At 44.0% G+C, this 17,189-nt stretch overlaps 1 protein-coding gene across 3 annotated transcripts in view; it reads right to left on the bottom strand.

Moving 5' to 3' along the window:
- Positions 1 to 14: 14 nt before the first annotated feature.
- ttc3 (tetratricopeptide repeat domain 3) overlaps positions 15 to 17,189 on the bottom strand; it is a 34,907-nt gene continuing 17,732 nt past the window's right edge. For 2 of the 3 annotated variants that reach the window (XM_035432067.1, XM_035432068.1), the window contains exons 19-46: positions 15,692 to 15,772; positions 15,407 to 15,516; positions 15,184 to 15,310; positions 14,829 to 14,951; positions 14,413 to 14,514; positions 14,185 to 14,277; positions 14,033 to 14,097; positions 12,671 to 12,813; positions 11,839 to 12,144; positions 10,577 to 10,849; positions 10,361 to 10,407; positions 9,969 to 10,025; positions 8,797 to 8,873; positions 8,542 to 8,697; positions 7,732 to 8,437; positions 7,576 to 7,644; positions 7,309 to 7,458; positions 7,033 to 7,172; positions 6,619 to 6,687; positions 6,308 to 6,404; positions 5,800 to 5,903; positions 5,249 to 5,333; positions 4,762 to 4,863; positions 3,779 to 4,119; positions 3,324 to 3,450; positions 1,824 to 2,000; positions 1,400 to 1,492; positions 15 to 812 (exon numbers count right to left, since the gene is read on the bottom strand). In XM_035432067.1, coding sequence (XP_035287958.1) covers positions 681 to 812; positions 1,400 to 1,492; positions 1,824 to 2,000; positions 3,324 to 3,450; positions 3,779 to 4,119; positions 4,762 to 4,863; positions 5,249 to 5,333; positions 5,800 to 5,903; positions 6,308 to 6,404; positions 6,619 to 6,687; positions 7,033 to 7,172; positions 7,309 to 7,458; positions 7,576 to 7,644; positions 7,732 to 8,437; positions 8,542 to 8,697; positions 8,797 to 8,873; positions 9,969 to 10,025; positions 10,361 to 10,407; positions 10,577 to 10,849; positions 11,839 to 12,144; positions 12,671 to 12,813; positions 14,033 to 14,097; positions 14,185 to 14,277; positions 14,413 to 14,514; positions 14,829 to 14,951; positions 15,184 to 15,310; positions 15,407 to 15,516; positions 15,692 to 15,772 — 4,152 coding nt within the window. In that variant the 3' untranslated portion in view covers positions 15 to 680. The remainder of the gene's footprint in view (positions 813 to 1,399; positions 1,493 to 1,823; positions 2,001 to 3,323; positions 3,451 to 3,778; positions 4,120 to 4,761; positions 4,864 to 5,248; positions 5,334 to 5,799; positions 5,904 to 6,307; positions 6,405 to 6,618; positions 6,688 to 7,032; positions 7,173 to 7,308; positions 7,459 to 7,575; positions 7,645 to 7,731; positions 8,438 to 8,541; positions 8,698 to 8,796; positions 8,874 to 9,968; positions 10,026 to 10,360; positions 10,408 to 10,576; positions 10,850 to 11,838; positions 12,145 to 12,670; positions 12,814 to 14,032; positions 14,098 to 14,184; positions 14,278 to 14,412; positions 14,515 to 14,828; positions 14,952 to 15,183; positions 15,311 to 15,406; positions 15,517 to 15,691; positions 15,773 to 17,189) is intronic. The other variant, XM_035432069.1, reaches the window with a different exon arrangement.

The following is a 17,189-nucleotide window of genomic DNA, read 5'->3' as shown; positions in this document are numbered from 1 at the left end:
ACCAAATCCAAGTCAACAGTTTAAAAGATAATTTAATTTAAAACACCATTGCATATTAACAGATTAAAAGAGTTCTGAAATCACCAACGATAGATGTTGGTCCATTCAATTAAATACTGGTGCTAACAAGACCACTTCAACACCTAAGCAAACTTTATTTACTTAAGACAATACAAGCCAAAATATTGAAAAGGTGGCTGAACCAGTCTTAACATGCAATAACAAACATAATTGGTTTAAACTAAATTTCGCAATGCAACTTGTATGTCTTGGTACACTAATCTACATTCAGTTTTGAACTTTTGAACACAATTTTGAAAATTTCTACGCACATTAAGTACAGCATTCAAACAATACGCAGAGCAGTGATGTAAGGTCTATAAAATAACGCATAATAGTGCTCAAATACTATGAAAAACTGCCCACTAGTTACAAGGAAATCAAAATTAAAAAATTTTCTAAAGTTCACTTTAGAATAAAACAATGGCATATAGTGATATTAAATAAAATAAATACTGGGCATGATCAAAATTAAACAGGTGAATAAAGGAGACTGGCTAATTACTGATGGCTATAATGAATGTAACTTTCTGGAGAAGCACGGTTTGACTGCAGCAGCACCCCACGCCTCACCCCCTATTGGCACAGCCCGTTCCCCGTTCCTGTACTGGAGGCGGGGCTCAGGAGGAGGGCGGGGCGGGGGTGTGGCCTCTTCGGATGCGGCCTGGCAGCAGAGGGAAGTCCTCCGGCAGGAGAGCGTGCTCCCTGCAGGTGGGGCAGGTGCTCTGCTCCCTCAGCCAGGACCTGATACACTGCACAGAGACAGGCGTACGGGGAGGAGAGGACCGTGAGGAAACTGCCTTTATACACCACAGATCGGAAGAGTTTGAGTGGCGAACACAAATGATCATTTAAAACACTTTAGCCCTTTTGACACCAGTACAATTCCTGCAGATTACTGAGAAATGTATTTTCACCGAAATTAGCCAGTTATATTGATCAAATTATTTTGATTCAGGAATGTGCAGCAGTGTTACTTCTTTCTATAAATATTTAACTTATGAACCATCAGAGTGGCTTTAACCTGTCCAGGCTATACTAGAAGCTAGTTACTAGACTGAACACAAACCAGCTGTTGGTGTTATGCTAACCTGCTTAAGGTAAGAGCTGCAAAGGCTCAAACCGCTGTGCATTAGTGTCATTATGGCTGGTGGAGCCATAAGGTGCTACCAGCGATTTGAACAAACTGTGCGGTTCTCCTCAACAGACCAGTGTTTTTATGATGAGCTCCTCCAGTCTGGGTGACAGACAGCACACAGTAGCCCCACTCATGTCATTCACACGGTCACGCCTCCCGTCGCTACCTTACAGCAGAGAGCATCCCAACGGCTTCCCTCACCTCTGTGTGGAAACTGTGCCGACACTCCAGCACACACAGCTCATCCCGAGTCATCTCTTCATGGCAGATGATACAAGGATCTTCCAAATTCAACTGTGTAGGCAAACGAAAAACTTTACTTTTAAGTCTCATCTTAAAATGTTCTTATTCTTTATTTCAATTGTATCACAGCAAAACCTTGCTCTACATAAGCCACTATGGATTAAATGCATTACTGTTTACTCAGTAAACCACACAAGTGCTGGGGTTCAGGTGCACTCGTAGTGGTGTATACACGGCTTAGTTTACCCGAAGATACAATCGTTAAAACATCAAAATGAAACATTTAAGGATAAACAGGGTTTCAGAGGTGTGGACAGCTCTTAGAATGGAAACTGAATTCCGGTGAGGGGGAAATATGTAGTGCCTGTGCAGGGACCCCCACCGCTTTGGATGTTCCCCATTTGGAGTTGTGGGTCCCCACGCTCTTCCAGACGTGCGAGGGAGGCGGGGTGCCGGAGGCGCGGGTGGCCGCGGGGGAGTCCGACCGCGGGGGCGGGGTCTGGCACACCTGGGCCCCGAAGGCCCCGGGGTCAGCCCTGTGGGCGGAGCTCATGTGCTCCTGAAAAGACAGGGATCACTTCATCCAGTTTCACTGACCCTGGATTCAGAAGCATAATCTGACTCGAGTACAATATGCACCAATGTATGGAACACATGACCTGAAACAGAACTGCATCCAATAAGAGGCCTGGCATAACCACTTAGCCTCTGCGACTCAAGCCTTAAAGGATATTTAGATTTAGACTTATTTATTTGCACTCATCATATAAAAATTACAAAATAGAACAAATACACTTACTTAAAACAGTACAAAGAGGGCTATTGTAAAAAGTGAGATGCTAAAATGAGAAACAATTTGTAGAGTATTGAGTGCAAGGATTACCCATTAAGCCAGCAATAGCTGGCTCATTTTCAATGGGGTCCGAGACTGGACTATTAAAATAACTAAATATGCAACAAATATACAAATCTTGATCTCTACATTTAAAAATATCTACAGTACAAAGACACGCACGTGTACGCACGCGCACACACACAAAGAATCAACAACAACAGTCAACAAGGATCACTGGGCAAGGAGAAAGCGCTTTACACAATATTTAAATACATTCAGAGAACTAGCTGTTTTGATTGAATCAGGAAGAGCATTCCAATCTCGGATTCCAGTAAAATAAAATGTGGTTGATGCCATGCCTTTAATCTTGGGAACAGCATAATTGAATAGACTATGCCTCGTGAAGTAACTATGAACAGAAGATAATCTAACAAAATTATTGGAGAGAGAAGGAGCATCTGTGCCGCGAGTGATTTTGAAAACATGATTTTGACTTAGGAATCTGACACGATCTTTAACTGACAGGTAACCTAGACTGGAAAGCTCCTCCCTACCAATGTGTGTGTGGATACTGCGTATCGCAACATTATTGTAATCAGTGTGATATGAAATCTGATTTCTTTTTTTTTGTTGCCATTTTTCTCCCCAATTTATTTGTTATACCAATTCCCCGTGTGGACCAGCCACAGTCCTGGTCGATGCGCTATCCTCTGTCGGTCTGTGTAGACTAGCACATGCCTCCTCTGATACATGTGGAGTCGCCAGCCGCTTCTTTTCACCTGACAGCGAGGAGTTTCACTGGGAGAGCGTAAGGTCTCCCCCAGATCCCCTCCCTGCTGAACAGGCGTCCTGACAAACCAGTAGGAGTCGCTAATGCAGCGATCAGGACTCATACCCTCACCGGCTTCCCAACACTGCCAATTGTGTTTGTAGGAATGTCTGACCAAGCCGGAAGTACAGCTGCCCGGGATTGAACCCGGGTCTCTGCGGTGGTAGGCCAGTGCTTATACCTCTACACTACCCAGACCCTGAAATCTGATTTCTTACTCGGGCGCTGTCCTGATGGTCCAAGATGACCTGAGCCACTCTGTTGATAACTTCTTCATAGGACAGAGAGTTCAGATATCCTCCATTGGCGCAGCGCACCTCTTGGATAAATTTTGTCAGAGTAGGTCTGAAACATTCAGGTTTAAACAAAAAACAATACATGACATATTTGCAGATGGTACCTTTTAAATTGAACTGCTGTGCTTTAAAAAAAAAAAAAAAAAGTCTGGATGAACAAAAGAGTGCATGCAGGGCCTGCAATTCACATCCGCCTGCCAGATGCAGGCAGTAGCTCATTTAGGCAGACTAACTTGCCAATCAAACACAAGAGTTCCAAACCTTTTGTTGCCATTTTTAAACAAAGTAAGATGTCGGTCAAGTTGCCCTTTGGTATCATTATTCAAACTTGTGCATGTTGATTAAACGCAGGCCTGCAGGTGCGGTCCATGTCATACCTGCTGTAGTGAGGGAACATGCAGCTGAGTCGGTCGATGATCTTCTCGAACACGTTGCTGTGCGGCTGGGCGGCTCGGGGGCCTTTGAACGGCGGGGGGGGCGCGGCAGGTCTGACCGCCGCCACCGCGCCGTGGGCCTGCGGTGCCGGGGGGGAGACCTGCGCCCCTCGGTCCGGCTGCTGGCCGGGCTTCCCCAGGGAGGCCTCTGGCAGGACGGGGGGCGCTGGCGAGGGCCCCCTCAGCTGGTGCCTCGCGGGTGGCAAGTACTGGTGGGCGGGGCCCGCTGGGTAGACCACCTGCACCACGGAGGGGTCGCTGATGATCGGCGCCATCGGCATGGCCTAAACACACAGTTACAGAAAAGAAACAATTGCTGGGGGGGGCGGGGACAGGATCTAATGCTTCCGAAATCACCTGCATGGCCCTGAAAACTCCCCCATTTCTGACCGGACGCCTGCACTGGCTACCCCATCTCTATGCTGGGGCACACTGCGAGGCAAGGGGGGTCCCTGTGGGAGTGTCCTGCATGTCTATGTGCTCTGAAGAAGATGTAGAGGCGAACGGGGAATACTGGGGGAGGGGGGCGAATAGCTGGCAGGGGGGAGGGCGAATAACGGGCAGGGGAACACGTGGCCGGCTGTCCTGGGTTCGTACGGAGGCCCAGCTTCACTGCTGAGCACATCACAGGAAAGGGGGTTGTGAAAAAAAACACTCCGTCTGTGCAATAACACGGCCAAAACGATCCTCAGTCGCCTCAGGAATACTAACTGCTCGCGCTTCCGAGTCGCGGCCCATTTTGATCCATTAAAGAGACCAATTCAGCGCTCGTTAAAACCTCAAGGTGCAGCCAGAGATCCCGAGAGTGCTTTTAATGCAGGCAGACAGGAGCACTCAAAGCAAAGGGAACCATATCAACTTCCTGATAATGTTAGAGGAAATGGGTGATTCACTTGACGGGAATGGCCAACAATGTGAAAGCTTACCGGCAGGGCTGGAGGAGGGGAGGCACTGGGAACGGTCACCCGTGGAAGAGCACACAGCCTGGACCCCTTCTTCAGCAGCTCCATCTGCTCCTTGTACTGGGCCTTAATCACAAGACATTTTATTTTTTTGGGGGGTAGACTACAATGGAGTCACTAACATGATCCGCAAAATCTATCGCAAAAACTGGACACAAAGAGTCCCAACTCTTTACTGGTGGCGATTGGCATAGGACCTGCCTGTCTCACTACAGCCCAAAACTTTTTTCCCATAATTAAGCATTACCTCACAGCAACTTAAGTGCGTGCTTTTTATGGCCCAATACAAGCCACAAATTACTATATGATGAAGCAACACGTGTTGCTACAACTGGTAGCATGTGCGCACCTGTGTACCGTTCGAAGCAGCTCACAGGCAGCAGAACCCCTCGCCCAATTAAACCACCCCATACACCCGTCAAAGTCAGTCAGTGCCATCGGCGGCGCCCACCTCGGCCTGGAGGACTTTTTCTTTGGCGTCCTGGACAAAAGCCTGCCAGTTCTCAGCGGCAGACTGAAATCCAGACGAGGGGAAACTGTGGAAGGACACACGGCAAGGTAAGCATCACCCAGAAAAACCCAAACTAATCACAAACGACCACGGAGCGGCAAGCACGCTTCCCAACCACACAAAAAACCGGGACGGCCGTGGGTGCTCCGCATCACAGCGCAAACTGACCCTGAGGGTTGATTGTCTTTGGCTAACATACCCATCAGCATAACTGATTTCCCCTGAAACTGATCCATCTGCGATTGAAAACCTGCATGTGTACTGTGACTTAAACTGCTCATGCGCATTTCACATCATGTTCCAATGACGTCCAAACTGCAAAGATATAAATATGGACTGGTTTTTAATGAATCAAACAGAATTGAAAATGGCAATGCCAGAGATTGCTCTGTACAAATCTTCCTTAGGACTGGCATGATGCTTTCTCTTCCTGATGTGGAATATAAGGAAATAAATGTGTTGCATTAGAAGTGCTGAAGTGCTGTACCTACCTGGCCACCATGTCCTGTATCTTTGCCAGGATGACCTCCCCGTCCGACACACATTTGTTCAGGCCTCGCAGTCCCCTCTGACGCCGGTTCTCCAGGATGGATATCTGAGAACATGGGATTGGAGAGTGAGCCAATGTGGGAAATGGAGAAGCGGAGTCTGTGTGTGTTAGATTGTGTGTGTGTGTGTGTGTGTGTGTGTGTGTGTGTGCGTGCGCATGTAAGTGTGTGCGTATAAGTGCGTGATTGTGTGTGTGCGCGCCTGAGTATGTGCGTGAGTGTACATGTGTGAGTGAGTGTGTGTGTGTGTGTGTATGTGTGTCTGTGTGAGTGAGTGTGCATGCAAGTGTAAGTGTGTGCGTATAAGTGCGTGATTGTGTGTGTGTGTGTGTGCGCGCATGAGTATGTGCGTGAGTGTATGTGTGTGAGTGTGCAAGTGTGTCTGTGTGAGTGAGTGATTGTGCATGTGTGCGTGTGTGTGTGTGTGTGTGTGCGTGTGTGTGTGCCTCACCTCAGCGGCCTGTGATCTCCGAACAGCCTCAGCACGCAGGTCCCTGTACCTCTTTATCTCGCTCTCCAGGCTCATCTTCTCATCAGCCCACTGGTTGCTGTGGAGTTCACACGAGATTGTCTTTCCTGTGGCCCTGAGAGTGGCCTTGGATTCTCAAAGCACAACTGCATCACCCATTGAGAGGGAATCGCACAGAGCTCGTAAACACACATTCCCACACACCACAGGTGCGGGAGAAAGAAAAATAAAAACATTCCCATATATAGCTGTACAGCTGTTGCAGCACATTGTAAAAACATCCAGATACTTGCCTTCTCTCCAAGAAGTCACTGAGACGCTTCTCATACTCCTTTTTCTTCTCCCTGACACTCCTGGAAATGCTGGTGGGAAAAAGTATCATCAATGACACAGCTTCTGCAGTTACTGCAGGTACCCAAATCAAGCTGAGGATTCTGATCACATTTTGCTACAACAGTGCAGCAAGCTACACTACACCAGTTGCCATTTCCAGTCTGTTCTCAGAAGAACAAGAGATTAAAATGCCACTTGTGCATGGCAGTTTGAGCAGTTACGTGTCTTACAAGCAAGTTATTACAATAAGTAATATACAATAAGCAGCCAACATGCACCTACACCAGCCTGCCTCCAAGACCTGCACCGCCTCAAACTGCCACACAGTGAGTGTTCCATTCCTATCCCTATTATAACAGTAATAGAACACTCACGTCTCATGAGATTCAGACAACTCCTTCATTTCTGATTTCAAGGCCTTTAGAGTTTCTTGGTTTTCCTTTTTTTCCTGTTGATCTTTCTTCACCTCGTCCTCCAATTTCTGCTGGAACAGCTCCAGTTCTTTATTAGTGATCTGGATGGACACACACACACAAACAAACACACACACACAATCAGCACAGAGGCAGACAAGCTCCTAGCACAACCTCCTACACTGCCCACATTCCAAATTCCAAGGCTCCTTGAAACAGGGACTGCTTGTACACTACCTCTGTGTTGACACGAATTGACTCCAGCTCAGCTTCAAGGGCAGAAATCTCTTCTTTCCTTCTTTGCTCTTCTTCCTTATAATCTTCCATCATTTGTTGTATTTGTTTTTCAAACTCCACATTATCCTTTTCTTTTTTAATCATGTCCCCCTAGTGTACAAAAACAAGGAAACGTCTGGTGAGGCATTTCTTAATCAAGTTTTTCATTGACTACACAAAATTAATAAGTAGCCTACAGTACCAAAGGCTCTGGCATTCAATACTCACTTTATTTGTTTCGAATGGTTTATAAGGTTCGGTGTTAACAGCAACGTCATCTCTGTGATCAGGACGTGCCTACAGGAAGCAGAGGAAAAAGACATGGGGTTACAGAAGGCTTTTCTTCTCGAGACATTTAAAACCACCAACAACAAAAACCCATACCTGGGTATCAACCATCTTATCTGCAGTCACCCTGGCGTGCAGGCCAAACCCCGGCGGTGGCAGGGATTCAGTGACACTGCTAAACGGAGCAGCATCCTCCATTTCAATAGCGGACTCGGCCCCATCGTTTTCAGATGAGAAAATGTCCAAGTACTGCTCTGGGAAAACTGTTCCTTCACCACTGTATGGCTCACTCGAATCAGGAGCAAAGTCCACGATTGGAGCGCCAAATATTAAAGGGTCGAGACACGTGGTATACAAGTCCGGAAAACAGGCTGGAAACACAGGGTCGGGTGCAAGGCCGAAATGGTCTTGCTGGGTTTCGTCCATTGTCACATCCATACCGAGCGGTATTGTACATTCAAAAGCAGCGCTGGCGTCACCGTTACCCTGGACGGGATTCTGAGAGAGAGGCTGAAACTCTTTGGCAGAGGGGTTGAGGGAGGTTCTCCTGGTGGGGGAGGCATCCCCCGAGCAGATGAAGAGGTGGGCGAAGTGGTCCGTCAGGTCCTGCAGTGAGACAGCGGGCTTCACGAGCCCGATCAGGCCTCCGGTCATCACGAAGCGCTCCAGGAGGAAGGGCTGCAGTCCCCCGGCCTCCTGGATCTTCAGCTGGGCCTCGGCGGGGAAGTTCTCCAGCTCTCCCACCAGCAGCTGGTCGTGAGCCTCCATGGGCCCGTGCGCCTCCAGGATCTGCTCAAAGTAGCTGCGGGCGCACAGGGATGGGACAGTCAGGCCTCCACACAGACCAATCAAAAACCCAGCCCTGATAACCAGGTTACTGCCATCCAGAAATTAACACATGCTTACTCATATAAACTCTCTTTTATCGAATCTGGATTGTTGTCCAAAATTCTCCTGTGAAGGCTGCCAGGAACAATGTTGCTGTATCGCCCTTCGAATTCGGCGACCTGATTTCGAAGGCGTTCGGGAACAATAAAGGGACCACTGATGTCAAACAGGTTTCTGTCAAGGGAAACACAGCAAGTTCAGAACCGTTTCCGCCATCTTACAGCATTAAAATCACACAAACAACATGGGGAAAAAGGCTGATCGATGACTTACAGTGAATCTTCATCTGATAACACATCATCTTCCTCTCTTAAAGTCCCACCCCTCGTTCCCAGGACAATAACAGACTGCTAGGCAAAGTGGGGGAAAAAAACAAATAAATAAAATAAAATAAAAACTTTAAAAAACTTAAAATAAAACATTACATTTTTCTGAGAGCCAATTTCCAAATTTTACTGTCAGAATATTTATTTTCTCTCACTTCGGAATGCCAATGGCATTCCCAGGCCTATCACAGCATCGCACAACATCAGTTCAGGCCTATCACAGCATCGCACAACATCAGTTCAGGCCTATCACAGCATCGCACAACATCAGTTCAGGCCTATCACAGCATCGCACAACATCAGTTCAGGCCTATCACAGCATCGCACAACATCAGTTCAGGCCTATCACAGCATCGCACACCATCGATTCAGGCCTATCACAGCATCGCACACCATCAGTTCAGGCCTATCACAGCATCGCACACCATCAGTTCAGGCCTATCACAGCATCGCACAACATCAGTTCAGGCCTATCACAGCATCGCACAACATCAGTTCAGGCCTATCACAGCATCGCACACCATCAGTTCAGGCCTATCACAGCATCGCACACCATCAGTTCAGGCCTATCACAGCATCGCACACCATCAGTTCAGGCCTATCACAGCATCGCACACCATCAGTTCAGGCCTATCACAGCATCGCACAACATCAGTTCAGGCCTATCACAGCATCGTACAACATCAGTTCAGGCCTATCACAGCATCGCACAACATCAGTTCAGGCCTATCACAGCATCGCACAACATCAGTTCAGGCCTATCACAGCATCGCACAACATCAGTTCAGGTCAGCACAAACAAGCGCATGCTCTCCAGCTTTTCTACCCACTGAGCTGCGCAGTCATCGCATCTGTGGGGTTCACGTCATGCGCAGTTGGCTGAGACTGCAGGCATCCAGTTGAGCAGTCACCACCCTTGCACGATAGGACAGCGGTAACAGCCAACCGAGGCCCTCCCTGTCTGGGCAATGCCAATTATATAACCTGCAGGGCTAGCAGCCACAGTGCATGACCAATCAGGAGACTAAGGCCCAGTGCTTCAGCAGAATGGAGCACGCTGGTAGCCTGACAGACATGTTACAGACATTATATAGGTTTACATGATCGTGTCTTTCTTACCTTTGGCTCTTTTTGTTTCTTTTTTCGACTTTTGTTTTTACTCCTAACAGCAGAATTCTGGAAAAAAAATTATTTAAAATAAATATATAAATAAATAAACATTTTTCCTTTCTGGAATTTTCTATACCAATTTGTATTGTCACAGTTAAACTTCTAATAAGTAATGCTTTTCAGGGTTACATTTGTGATATGCAATGCCTTCCAGGTTTCAAACATGTGATAAGTAATGGCTTTCAGGGTTCAGCTTGTGATAAGTACCACTTTTCAGGGTTAATGTTGTATGTCAAAAGTTAATAGAAGATTAAAACCCAAGGTTATTTTTTCATGCTCAAGTAACAAGACTAAATCAATTCCAAAACCAGTACAGAAGTGGGCAATAAGTGGGTACTTACAATCTGATTTTCATGCTCAGTCTTCTTAATCACTAAACAAATACCATCTGGGGAGGGAAATAAAACACATTATTAAAGTATTTTTTTAAAATAATTTTAAAAGAAAGTGACTTTGGGTATGTGATTACGAGTGTAAGGAAGTCATTCTTAACTGGCCCAAATGACAATCCTTGTTTAAAAAACAAAAGGACAAAAAAAACCAACACCACCACGTACCCATTATCTCAAAATACTCATTCAAAGCGTGCTGAAAAGATGGGTAAAGCTCTCGATGCTCCTCCAGGGTCCAGATGAAAAGGCGCATCTCGCGAGGAGGGGCCTGTTTTAAGTAATCCGTTACAGTGATGCCCTCGCTGAAGATCTCCGGCACGGTCCCAAACTTCTCGATGAAGGCGTCCTGCATGGGCCCGAAGGCCAGCAGCGGGGCCAGGTCCAGCTCTTCCAGGTGGGTAGCGTAGCGCTCGATAAACGTCTCGGCCGCTCGCAGACCTGCCAGGAACACATGGAAGCCCAAGAGCCCCAATTAGCTATGCTTTATAAATAATGCCTATTATTATTTCCTTTTTTTGTTTTTGTTTTAAAGGAGAACAGTATTTTCACAAGGGGGGGGGGGAAGCAGAAAGGGTTAGTTAGAAATGGGCTAATAGTACAAAAAAGCCCGTGTGAGGAATTTATGTATGAGTTGAGTTGGCTGCTCTACAAACTGCACCAGTAATCCCGTCCTAGAAATATTACAGTTGGCAGTACCCCTATGTAGGCATGCAAATTCCCAGAAAATACTTCAAATATTCATGTTCAAGTACTAACAGTACTGCTATACTCCTTTATATACAGTACAGTAATAATACACATACATACTGTACATATCCTGACTCTTTCATTTATGAATGTACACACATATAATCATTATTTTATTCCACTGCATTTTCTGTGTTCTTTCAGTGGTTTCATGGCATGGCTTACTCCCTCTCTCCCCCCCCCCCCCCTTTCTGTTCCTCTTCAAAGTCCTCTCTGCATAAACAACTTTGTTTTATACCTCCTCCCTGTATTCCTATCCTGAATTCTTGAAAGAGAGAGACAAAGCTCGGGAGATAATGCTGCTGCGGGCCAACTAACGATATGAGGAACCTGGCACTGTTAGAATACTGCAATTATATGAATGAACCGATGATGTTGTGCATATCTTCCCAGTAATGATAGATCTAGAAAAATCTTAACCAACAATAATTTTGATTGTTGTTGCCCCTCACCAGTAACTGCTTAAATTTAAAATATTGAATGTATATTCAAGGTATGCAAGAGGCACCTCACTCAAAGTATGAAATGAACCTAAAGTAGTGAAGAATGAAACCTCATAATTCATCATTGACCTGATGGTTGTGAAGCAAAGCAAGGTTCCCCTTAGACCTCCCTCAGCGTTTATATCAATAGAAGAGTATGACGCAAGCGTGCCCCACGGATTAGAAACAAAAGCGCACCTGCACTGTCCTGTCTATGAGCCCAGCTGTGCAGTTTTGGGCTGATGTCCAGGGAGCTCAGATACTGTACGAAAATTCTTGCCCACACTCGGTTTTTCTGCTCCAGCAGCAAGTCCGCCAAGTCTCCCATACTTCCCGGCTCCTTCAGACACTGCACAGAATCTGCTTTTCCCTTCTGCCGTTCCCTCCAAGGATGGATGCATTTCATGAAATCAGAAATATCATGGGTATCCTCTTTAAGAAGTTCCTTGTTCTCAAATATTTGATGCAGAACTCGGTCCCCATAAATCAGCCAGGATTGGGAAGCTGAAAAGGTAAGGGGGAGGTAAATAAATGAATCCGAAATCAAATGTAAATATCAGATTAAAAAAAAAAAATTAAAAAAAACATTTTTTTTGTTTATGTTAAATGCTAGTGCTTGTCATCATTTTCAAAGCAACCACCAATTCATATGGTAGGTGCCACTGAATGAGCATCACAAATCAGAGGGAGAAAAAAAGAACAATCCTACCTTCATGTTTATGATCATTTTACAACTATTTATCCACCATCTTTAAATCACCCTCCCCCACCCCTCCAGATTTAGAATGCCCAACCTTCAAGCTGTGAAATTAGTTACTACTGGCAAAATACCATAAGTGAAACCCTTTCCCTCTCCCTGGTCCGCACTAAAGCCAAGCAGCACTATGGGTCATCCAGCCAGGTGCCACTCACACAGAATCAGATCAAGACCAAGATGTATACTGCCACACTAAGAATGAGTGTCTCTTCTGGATATGCCACCCAAGAGAATTTCACATTCCCAAAAAAGAATTACTCAAAGCATTCCTACCATTTTCTTGAAGTTCTACTCCTGACGTGGAACTCTTTTCCAAGGCTACCAATTCAGATTTCTCTTGCCTTGTTTGAGATTTCATTTGCCTGTGTTGTTTTCTTCTTATCTTTCGATCTTCCTTAGATTTCAACTTCTTGAGACTAAAGTTGGAGGGGAAAAGAAAAAAAAAAAAAAAAGAAACTAACTTTGTGCACTTTACTCATCGGATCAACACGATCCACGCCATATTTCGTGAATTTGTGAAACTAAATTTTGTTGAAGGCAATTAGTTGGCATCACTGTAGAAGAAGAAACAAGACCAGGTCAAAACCTAGTAGGCTATATGGCTGGACCGGCCGACCAATGGTGTAACTTCATCACAGACACTCGCGTTAGTAGAGCTTGCCCCGCTGTTGCGGTCCAGGTAAGAAAAAAAGTTCAGTGCAAATACTTCCAATATAATAAATAGTCTACATAAATAAATAGATCAGCCGTCCAATCTATACACTCGAGTAAAGCAGATCGAGGAATTCTTGCCAACTTAATTCGTAAACTCGTATATTGTGGACTAACTTCGGGTTAACGTGCACAGCTAAATCATGACTAATACAAAGCAAACAGCGATGCTTGTAACTATTAGGTTAATGTCTGCTAAATTAAACTGGGCTAATCTCAACAGTAAATTAGACCTCTTGCCCTCTTAACGATAGCGTCAGACAACGAACTACACCACCTAGCCAACTAGTTAGATTGACACTTTAGAAAACACAAAATTCGAGTTCGAAATATTTCGCAAAAATTAAACGTTACTTTGGGACCTATACTAACGTTAAGTTTATCTAACCCTGGCTTCACACCCATCAGTAGCAGTCGGAGCAGAGTTTGTTAGCAAGCCACGAAAATGAATCAGTCACAAGGGGAAAACAGATAAATAAACGTTAGCGGGACAAAAAGTCTGTAAATTACCCACCCTTTTACCTGAAATCTAACGATGTGTGATCTCGATAAAGGCTAACGTTAGCGATAACATGTTTGTCGTTAAATTCGGTTTGCTGGCTAACTTGCCGTTTATTTCTCACAAAAAAAAGAAAAGCTGTTTATGGGGGTAGTACCAAACGACTTACGTTGAGCTTCTTTCTTGCGTTTCTCGATTCAATTTAAACTACTAGTTTATTCCTCCCGTCATAATCAGTTTAAATGGTAGCTAAAACGAAACCAGGTTAAAACCTAGTATATGGCTGGACCGAACCGGCCGACGTCACATACATGCGCGGTGTGACTTAATCACTCAGTCAGTCAGTCAGTCACAGACATTCACGTTTGTAGGGCTGGCCCCCCTGTTGTGGTCCAACCAAAAATGCCGGAGGAAACATTTCTTACCTTGTACATATCTGTTTGACTCTGGGCTTCGCAGTTACTGTGTTTTTTTTAATAGAAGACTCAAACTGGATGGCAAAAAAGGGGAGAGAAGTTATTTTCAATCCTAAAGATGTGTGACAAACATATATGTGATTATAAAAAGTAAACCTCACCTCACACTTGATCAGTCCAGTTGAACCAAAGATTACTATATGGCAAATTTTACCACCGCAATCTGGAGTAAAACACATTTCTTGTAGAAAATCCTGAGCATTAACAAAGAAACAAAGGAAGATCCATTAGGATCAGATATCATCAAAAATAGCATCAAATATAAGTTTAAATATTTTCTGCCAAACATGATTTCCACTTCCAGCGTTGTGGGTCAGGAGAGTACCTACCTTATCATTCTTATCACTAAACACAGCTGCTTTCATTTTCTTCCAGCAGCTGATGTGAAACTCCACATTACATCTTTGACAACAAATCATTCTGATGAATCCCTGAAAAAGATCAGTGACAACACATCAGCGAACCCATTCACTTTAGTGATGGGAGTATGGGGTACTCATACTGCCCAGAAAATTTCCCCAATAAAAGGTTTGCATTTGGATTTTGAGCCATAACAGTGTCATAAGTTCAGAGTATTGGACACAGTAGAAATCTTACACAAGTGGAATAATACATTTGTGAAATGACACAGTTGTGCACAACTCTATGCATTAACTTTGTTATAAAGTACTGAATATTTTGTATTCACACATTTTGAATGGGTTCTCCGCAATTCAAGAAAAAACAAAGAATCATTCACAGATACCTTAAAATCTGGGTCTGTGAAGTAGATTTGAGTTTTTGAATGTCCCTGGCAATTTTCATGGTGGCAAACTGCATCTGGCTTGGGTGGAAACTTGCACATCTCTACAAATTTCTCCAGAAGATCCTTGAGGGCAAAAAAAAAAAAAAAAAAAAAAAACCATGAGAAAAATGAACCAGCATCCCCAGAATCAGGTTCAGGATACAACAATCTTCATAGGAGCGGATGGGGGAGTGCATTTTTAAATCAACCTCAGAGAAAGACACTTATTTTACTGTAAGTACAATGTACAGTGGAATGCAAAAAATGCAGTTTATAATAGAATCAAAGTTCCATGTCATTAATTTGTAGTTTATACCTTAAAATATTCAGTCCGAGTTTCTTCAACAATAACTGTTGTTGTGGGCCATGTCAATTTCCCTGGTGTGATTTGAAGGTTAATCATCTTAAGAGAATTAGCGAACTCTTCGAGGGCTTCTGAAAACCTGGTGAAGCAGAAATTAAAGCAATAAGAACCATGCCGTGAAATCCATTTAGTGTCAGTTCATAATTTTGTCTTCTAAAAACCAGGATGGCCATACCTGTTCTCCTTTAGGCACACCTTGCCAATTCCAAAGAAAACCAAACACTGAAAGCTCCTGTCAGCTATTTCCTGAATCTTGTCAAATTCCTCCTTAGCCTGAATCAGTTCCTGGGCAGGAATACAGTACAATGATGAATTCAGAAACGGGTCTTCAGTTTCAGACACTCAAATACTTTTACACAACCTTGTTCCACATATTGCACAGTTTAAAGATATGAATTATCATGCTCCTTCAAAATTACAAGTTTTTCAAGCTCTACTCCAAATACTAAAGTGAATTTACCTCAGGTTGCCCGGTTTCCAAAAGAGCAATGGCATGTCCATATTTCAGAACAACAACATCAAGTTCAGAGATGCCCAGCTCCTAAGAAATAGCAATAAAATCTTTTCAGCAAAGTAACAAATTGAATGAATGACAAGTACTTACAAGTCAAAAGTTATAAAGTCAGCTAATGTTGGAATAAAAACATGGGAAGTTCTTCCATGTTTTGTAACGATGTTTAACGTCATCAACCAATCTGCAAGTTGTTTCAAAAAAACGAGCTAGTCGTTATTGTGGCTTGTTCGAAGTGAAGTTAGCTTGCCGTTTCAGATCCATTCCGCAAAGCTTATTATTTTAATTATGTAATAACAAAATAGTGTAGAATACTACCTCCGGTTTCTCGATTTTTGCTCGTTCTACAGTAAATTCGGTAAACTCATGTCGGTCTGCACCTGACGCTTTAGCTACGCCACAGCGGGTTGGTTAAACTAGGAACCGCGTTTTACGTAGTCCAAAAAAGAAAAAGAAAAGAAAAGGGAAATTGCGAGAAATGTGTGTATAGTCAACAGAAGACGCAAATCCTAAAAAAAGCAAGTATTAACTGCATATCTTAGTTTCACTCTTCATTTCGACGAGTCTACTTAACGCTTAGAACTCAAACTATCCTTACTAGAAAAGAAAAGAAATGAACAAAAAAGTAGTCAAACTTGCTCGCAGTGAAGTGGTACTAATTCTGTAATCTCTCTTGCTGTGTGTGTCCGTGCGCGTGTTCTTTATTAAAAAACTGAAAGCTACATGCCAGTATGCCAGAGATCTTAAGTGCAACATGTAACATGCCAACAAAACAGATCAAATTCAACAGCCTACAGCAGCCATGTTTCTGTGCAGAAACTTGTCATCGAGTGTTATACAGGAGTGTTGAAAGAACAGATCAATGAGAAAAGCACGTCAGCATGATAACAAGACCAGGTTAAAACCTAGTATATGGCTGGACCTAACATACGTGATCCGGCCGACCAATGGTGTAACTTCATCACTCAGTCAGTCAGTCAGTCAGTCAGTCAGTCACAGACATTTGCGTTTGTAGGGATGGCCCCGCTGTTGCGGTCCAGCCAAAAATCACATAGAGAAGATGTCTATGATTGTCTATGATGCTGGCAGAAAATTCAATACAATTAAGTTGGAGGAGATGCATACATTTAACAAGCTTAACTATTCTTTAGATCTCTTAAGCACCCAATATGAAGGATATACAATTGAACAGAAAATAAGTTCCATGTCACCAGCATAAGTTAGTATCAATATGTGGAAGTATACTTCTCCTATATGCTTTTAATGTTCATATATCCTTTTAAATTTCTTCTTATTAAAGATTGTATTGATCAAGAATATAGTTAAATGTATGTGATTATGTGAAGGTTGATGAAGAATAGCAGGTGTTCTGCGTTGTGTCTAAGAATTTGTAAATAAGGAAAGACTGTGGCCACTTTGTGCACTGATGCATACGATCTAGAGAATG

This window comes from Anguilla anguilla, chromosome 9, assembly GCF_013347855.1.
Source record: "Anguilla anguilla isolate fAngAng1 chromosome 9, fAngAng1.pri, whole genome shotgun sequence".
Classification (NCBI taxonomy): domain Eukaryota; kingdom Metazoa; phylum Chordata; class Actinopteri; order Anguilliformes; family Anguillidae; genus Anguilla; species Anguilla anguilla.
The sequence above is the reverse complement of the archived record's forward strand: the minus strand, read 5'-3'. Positions and strand labels throughout refer to the sequence as shown.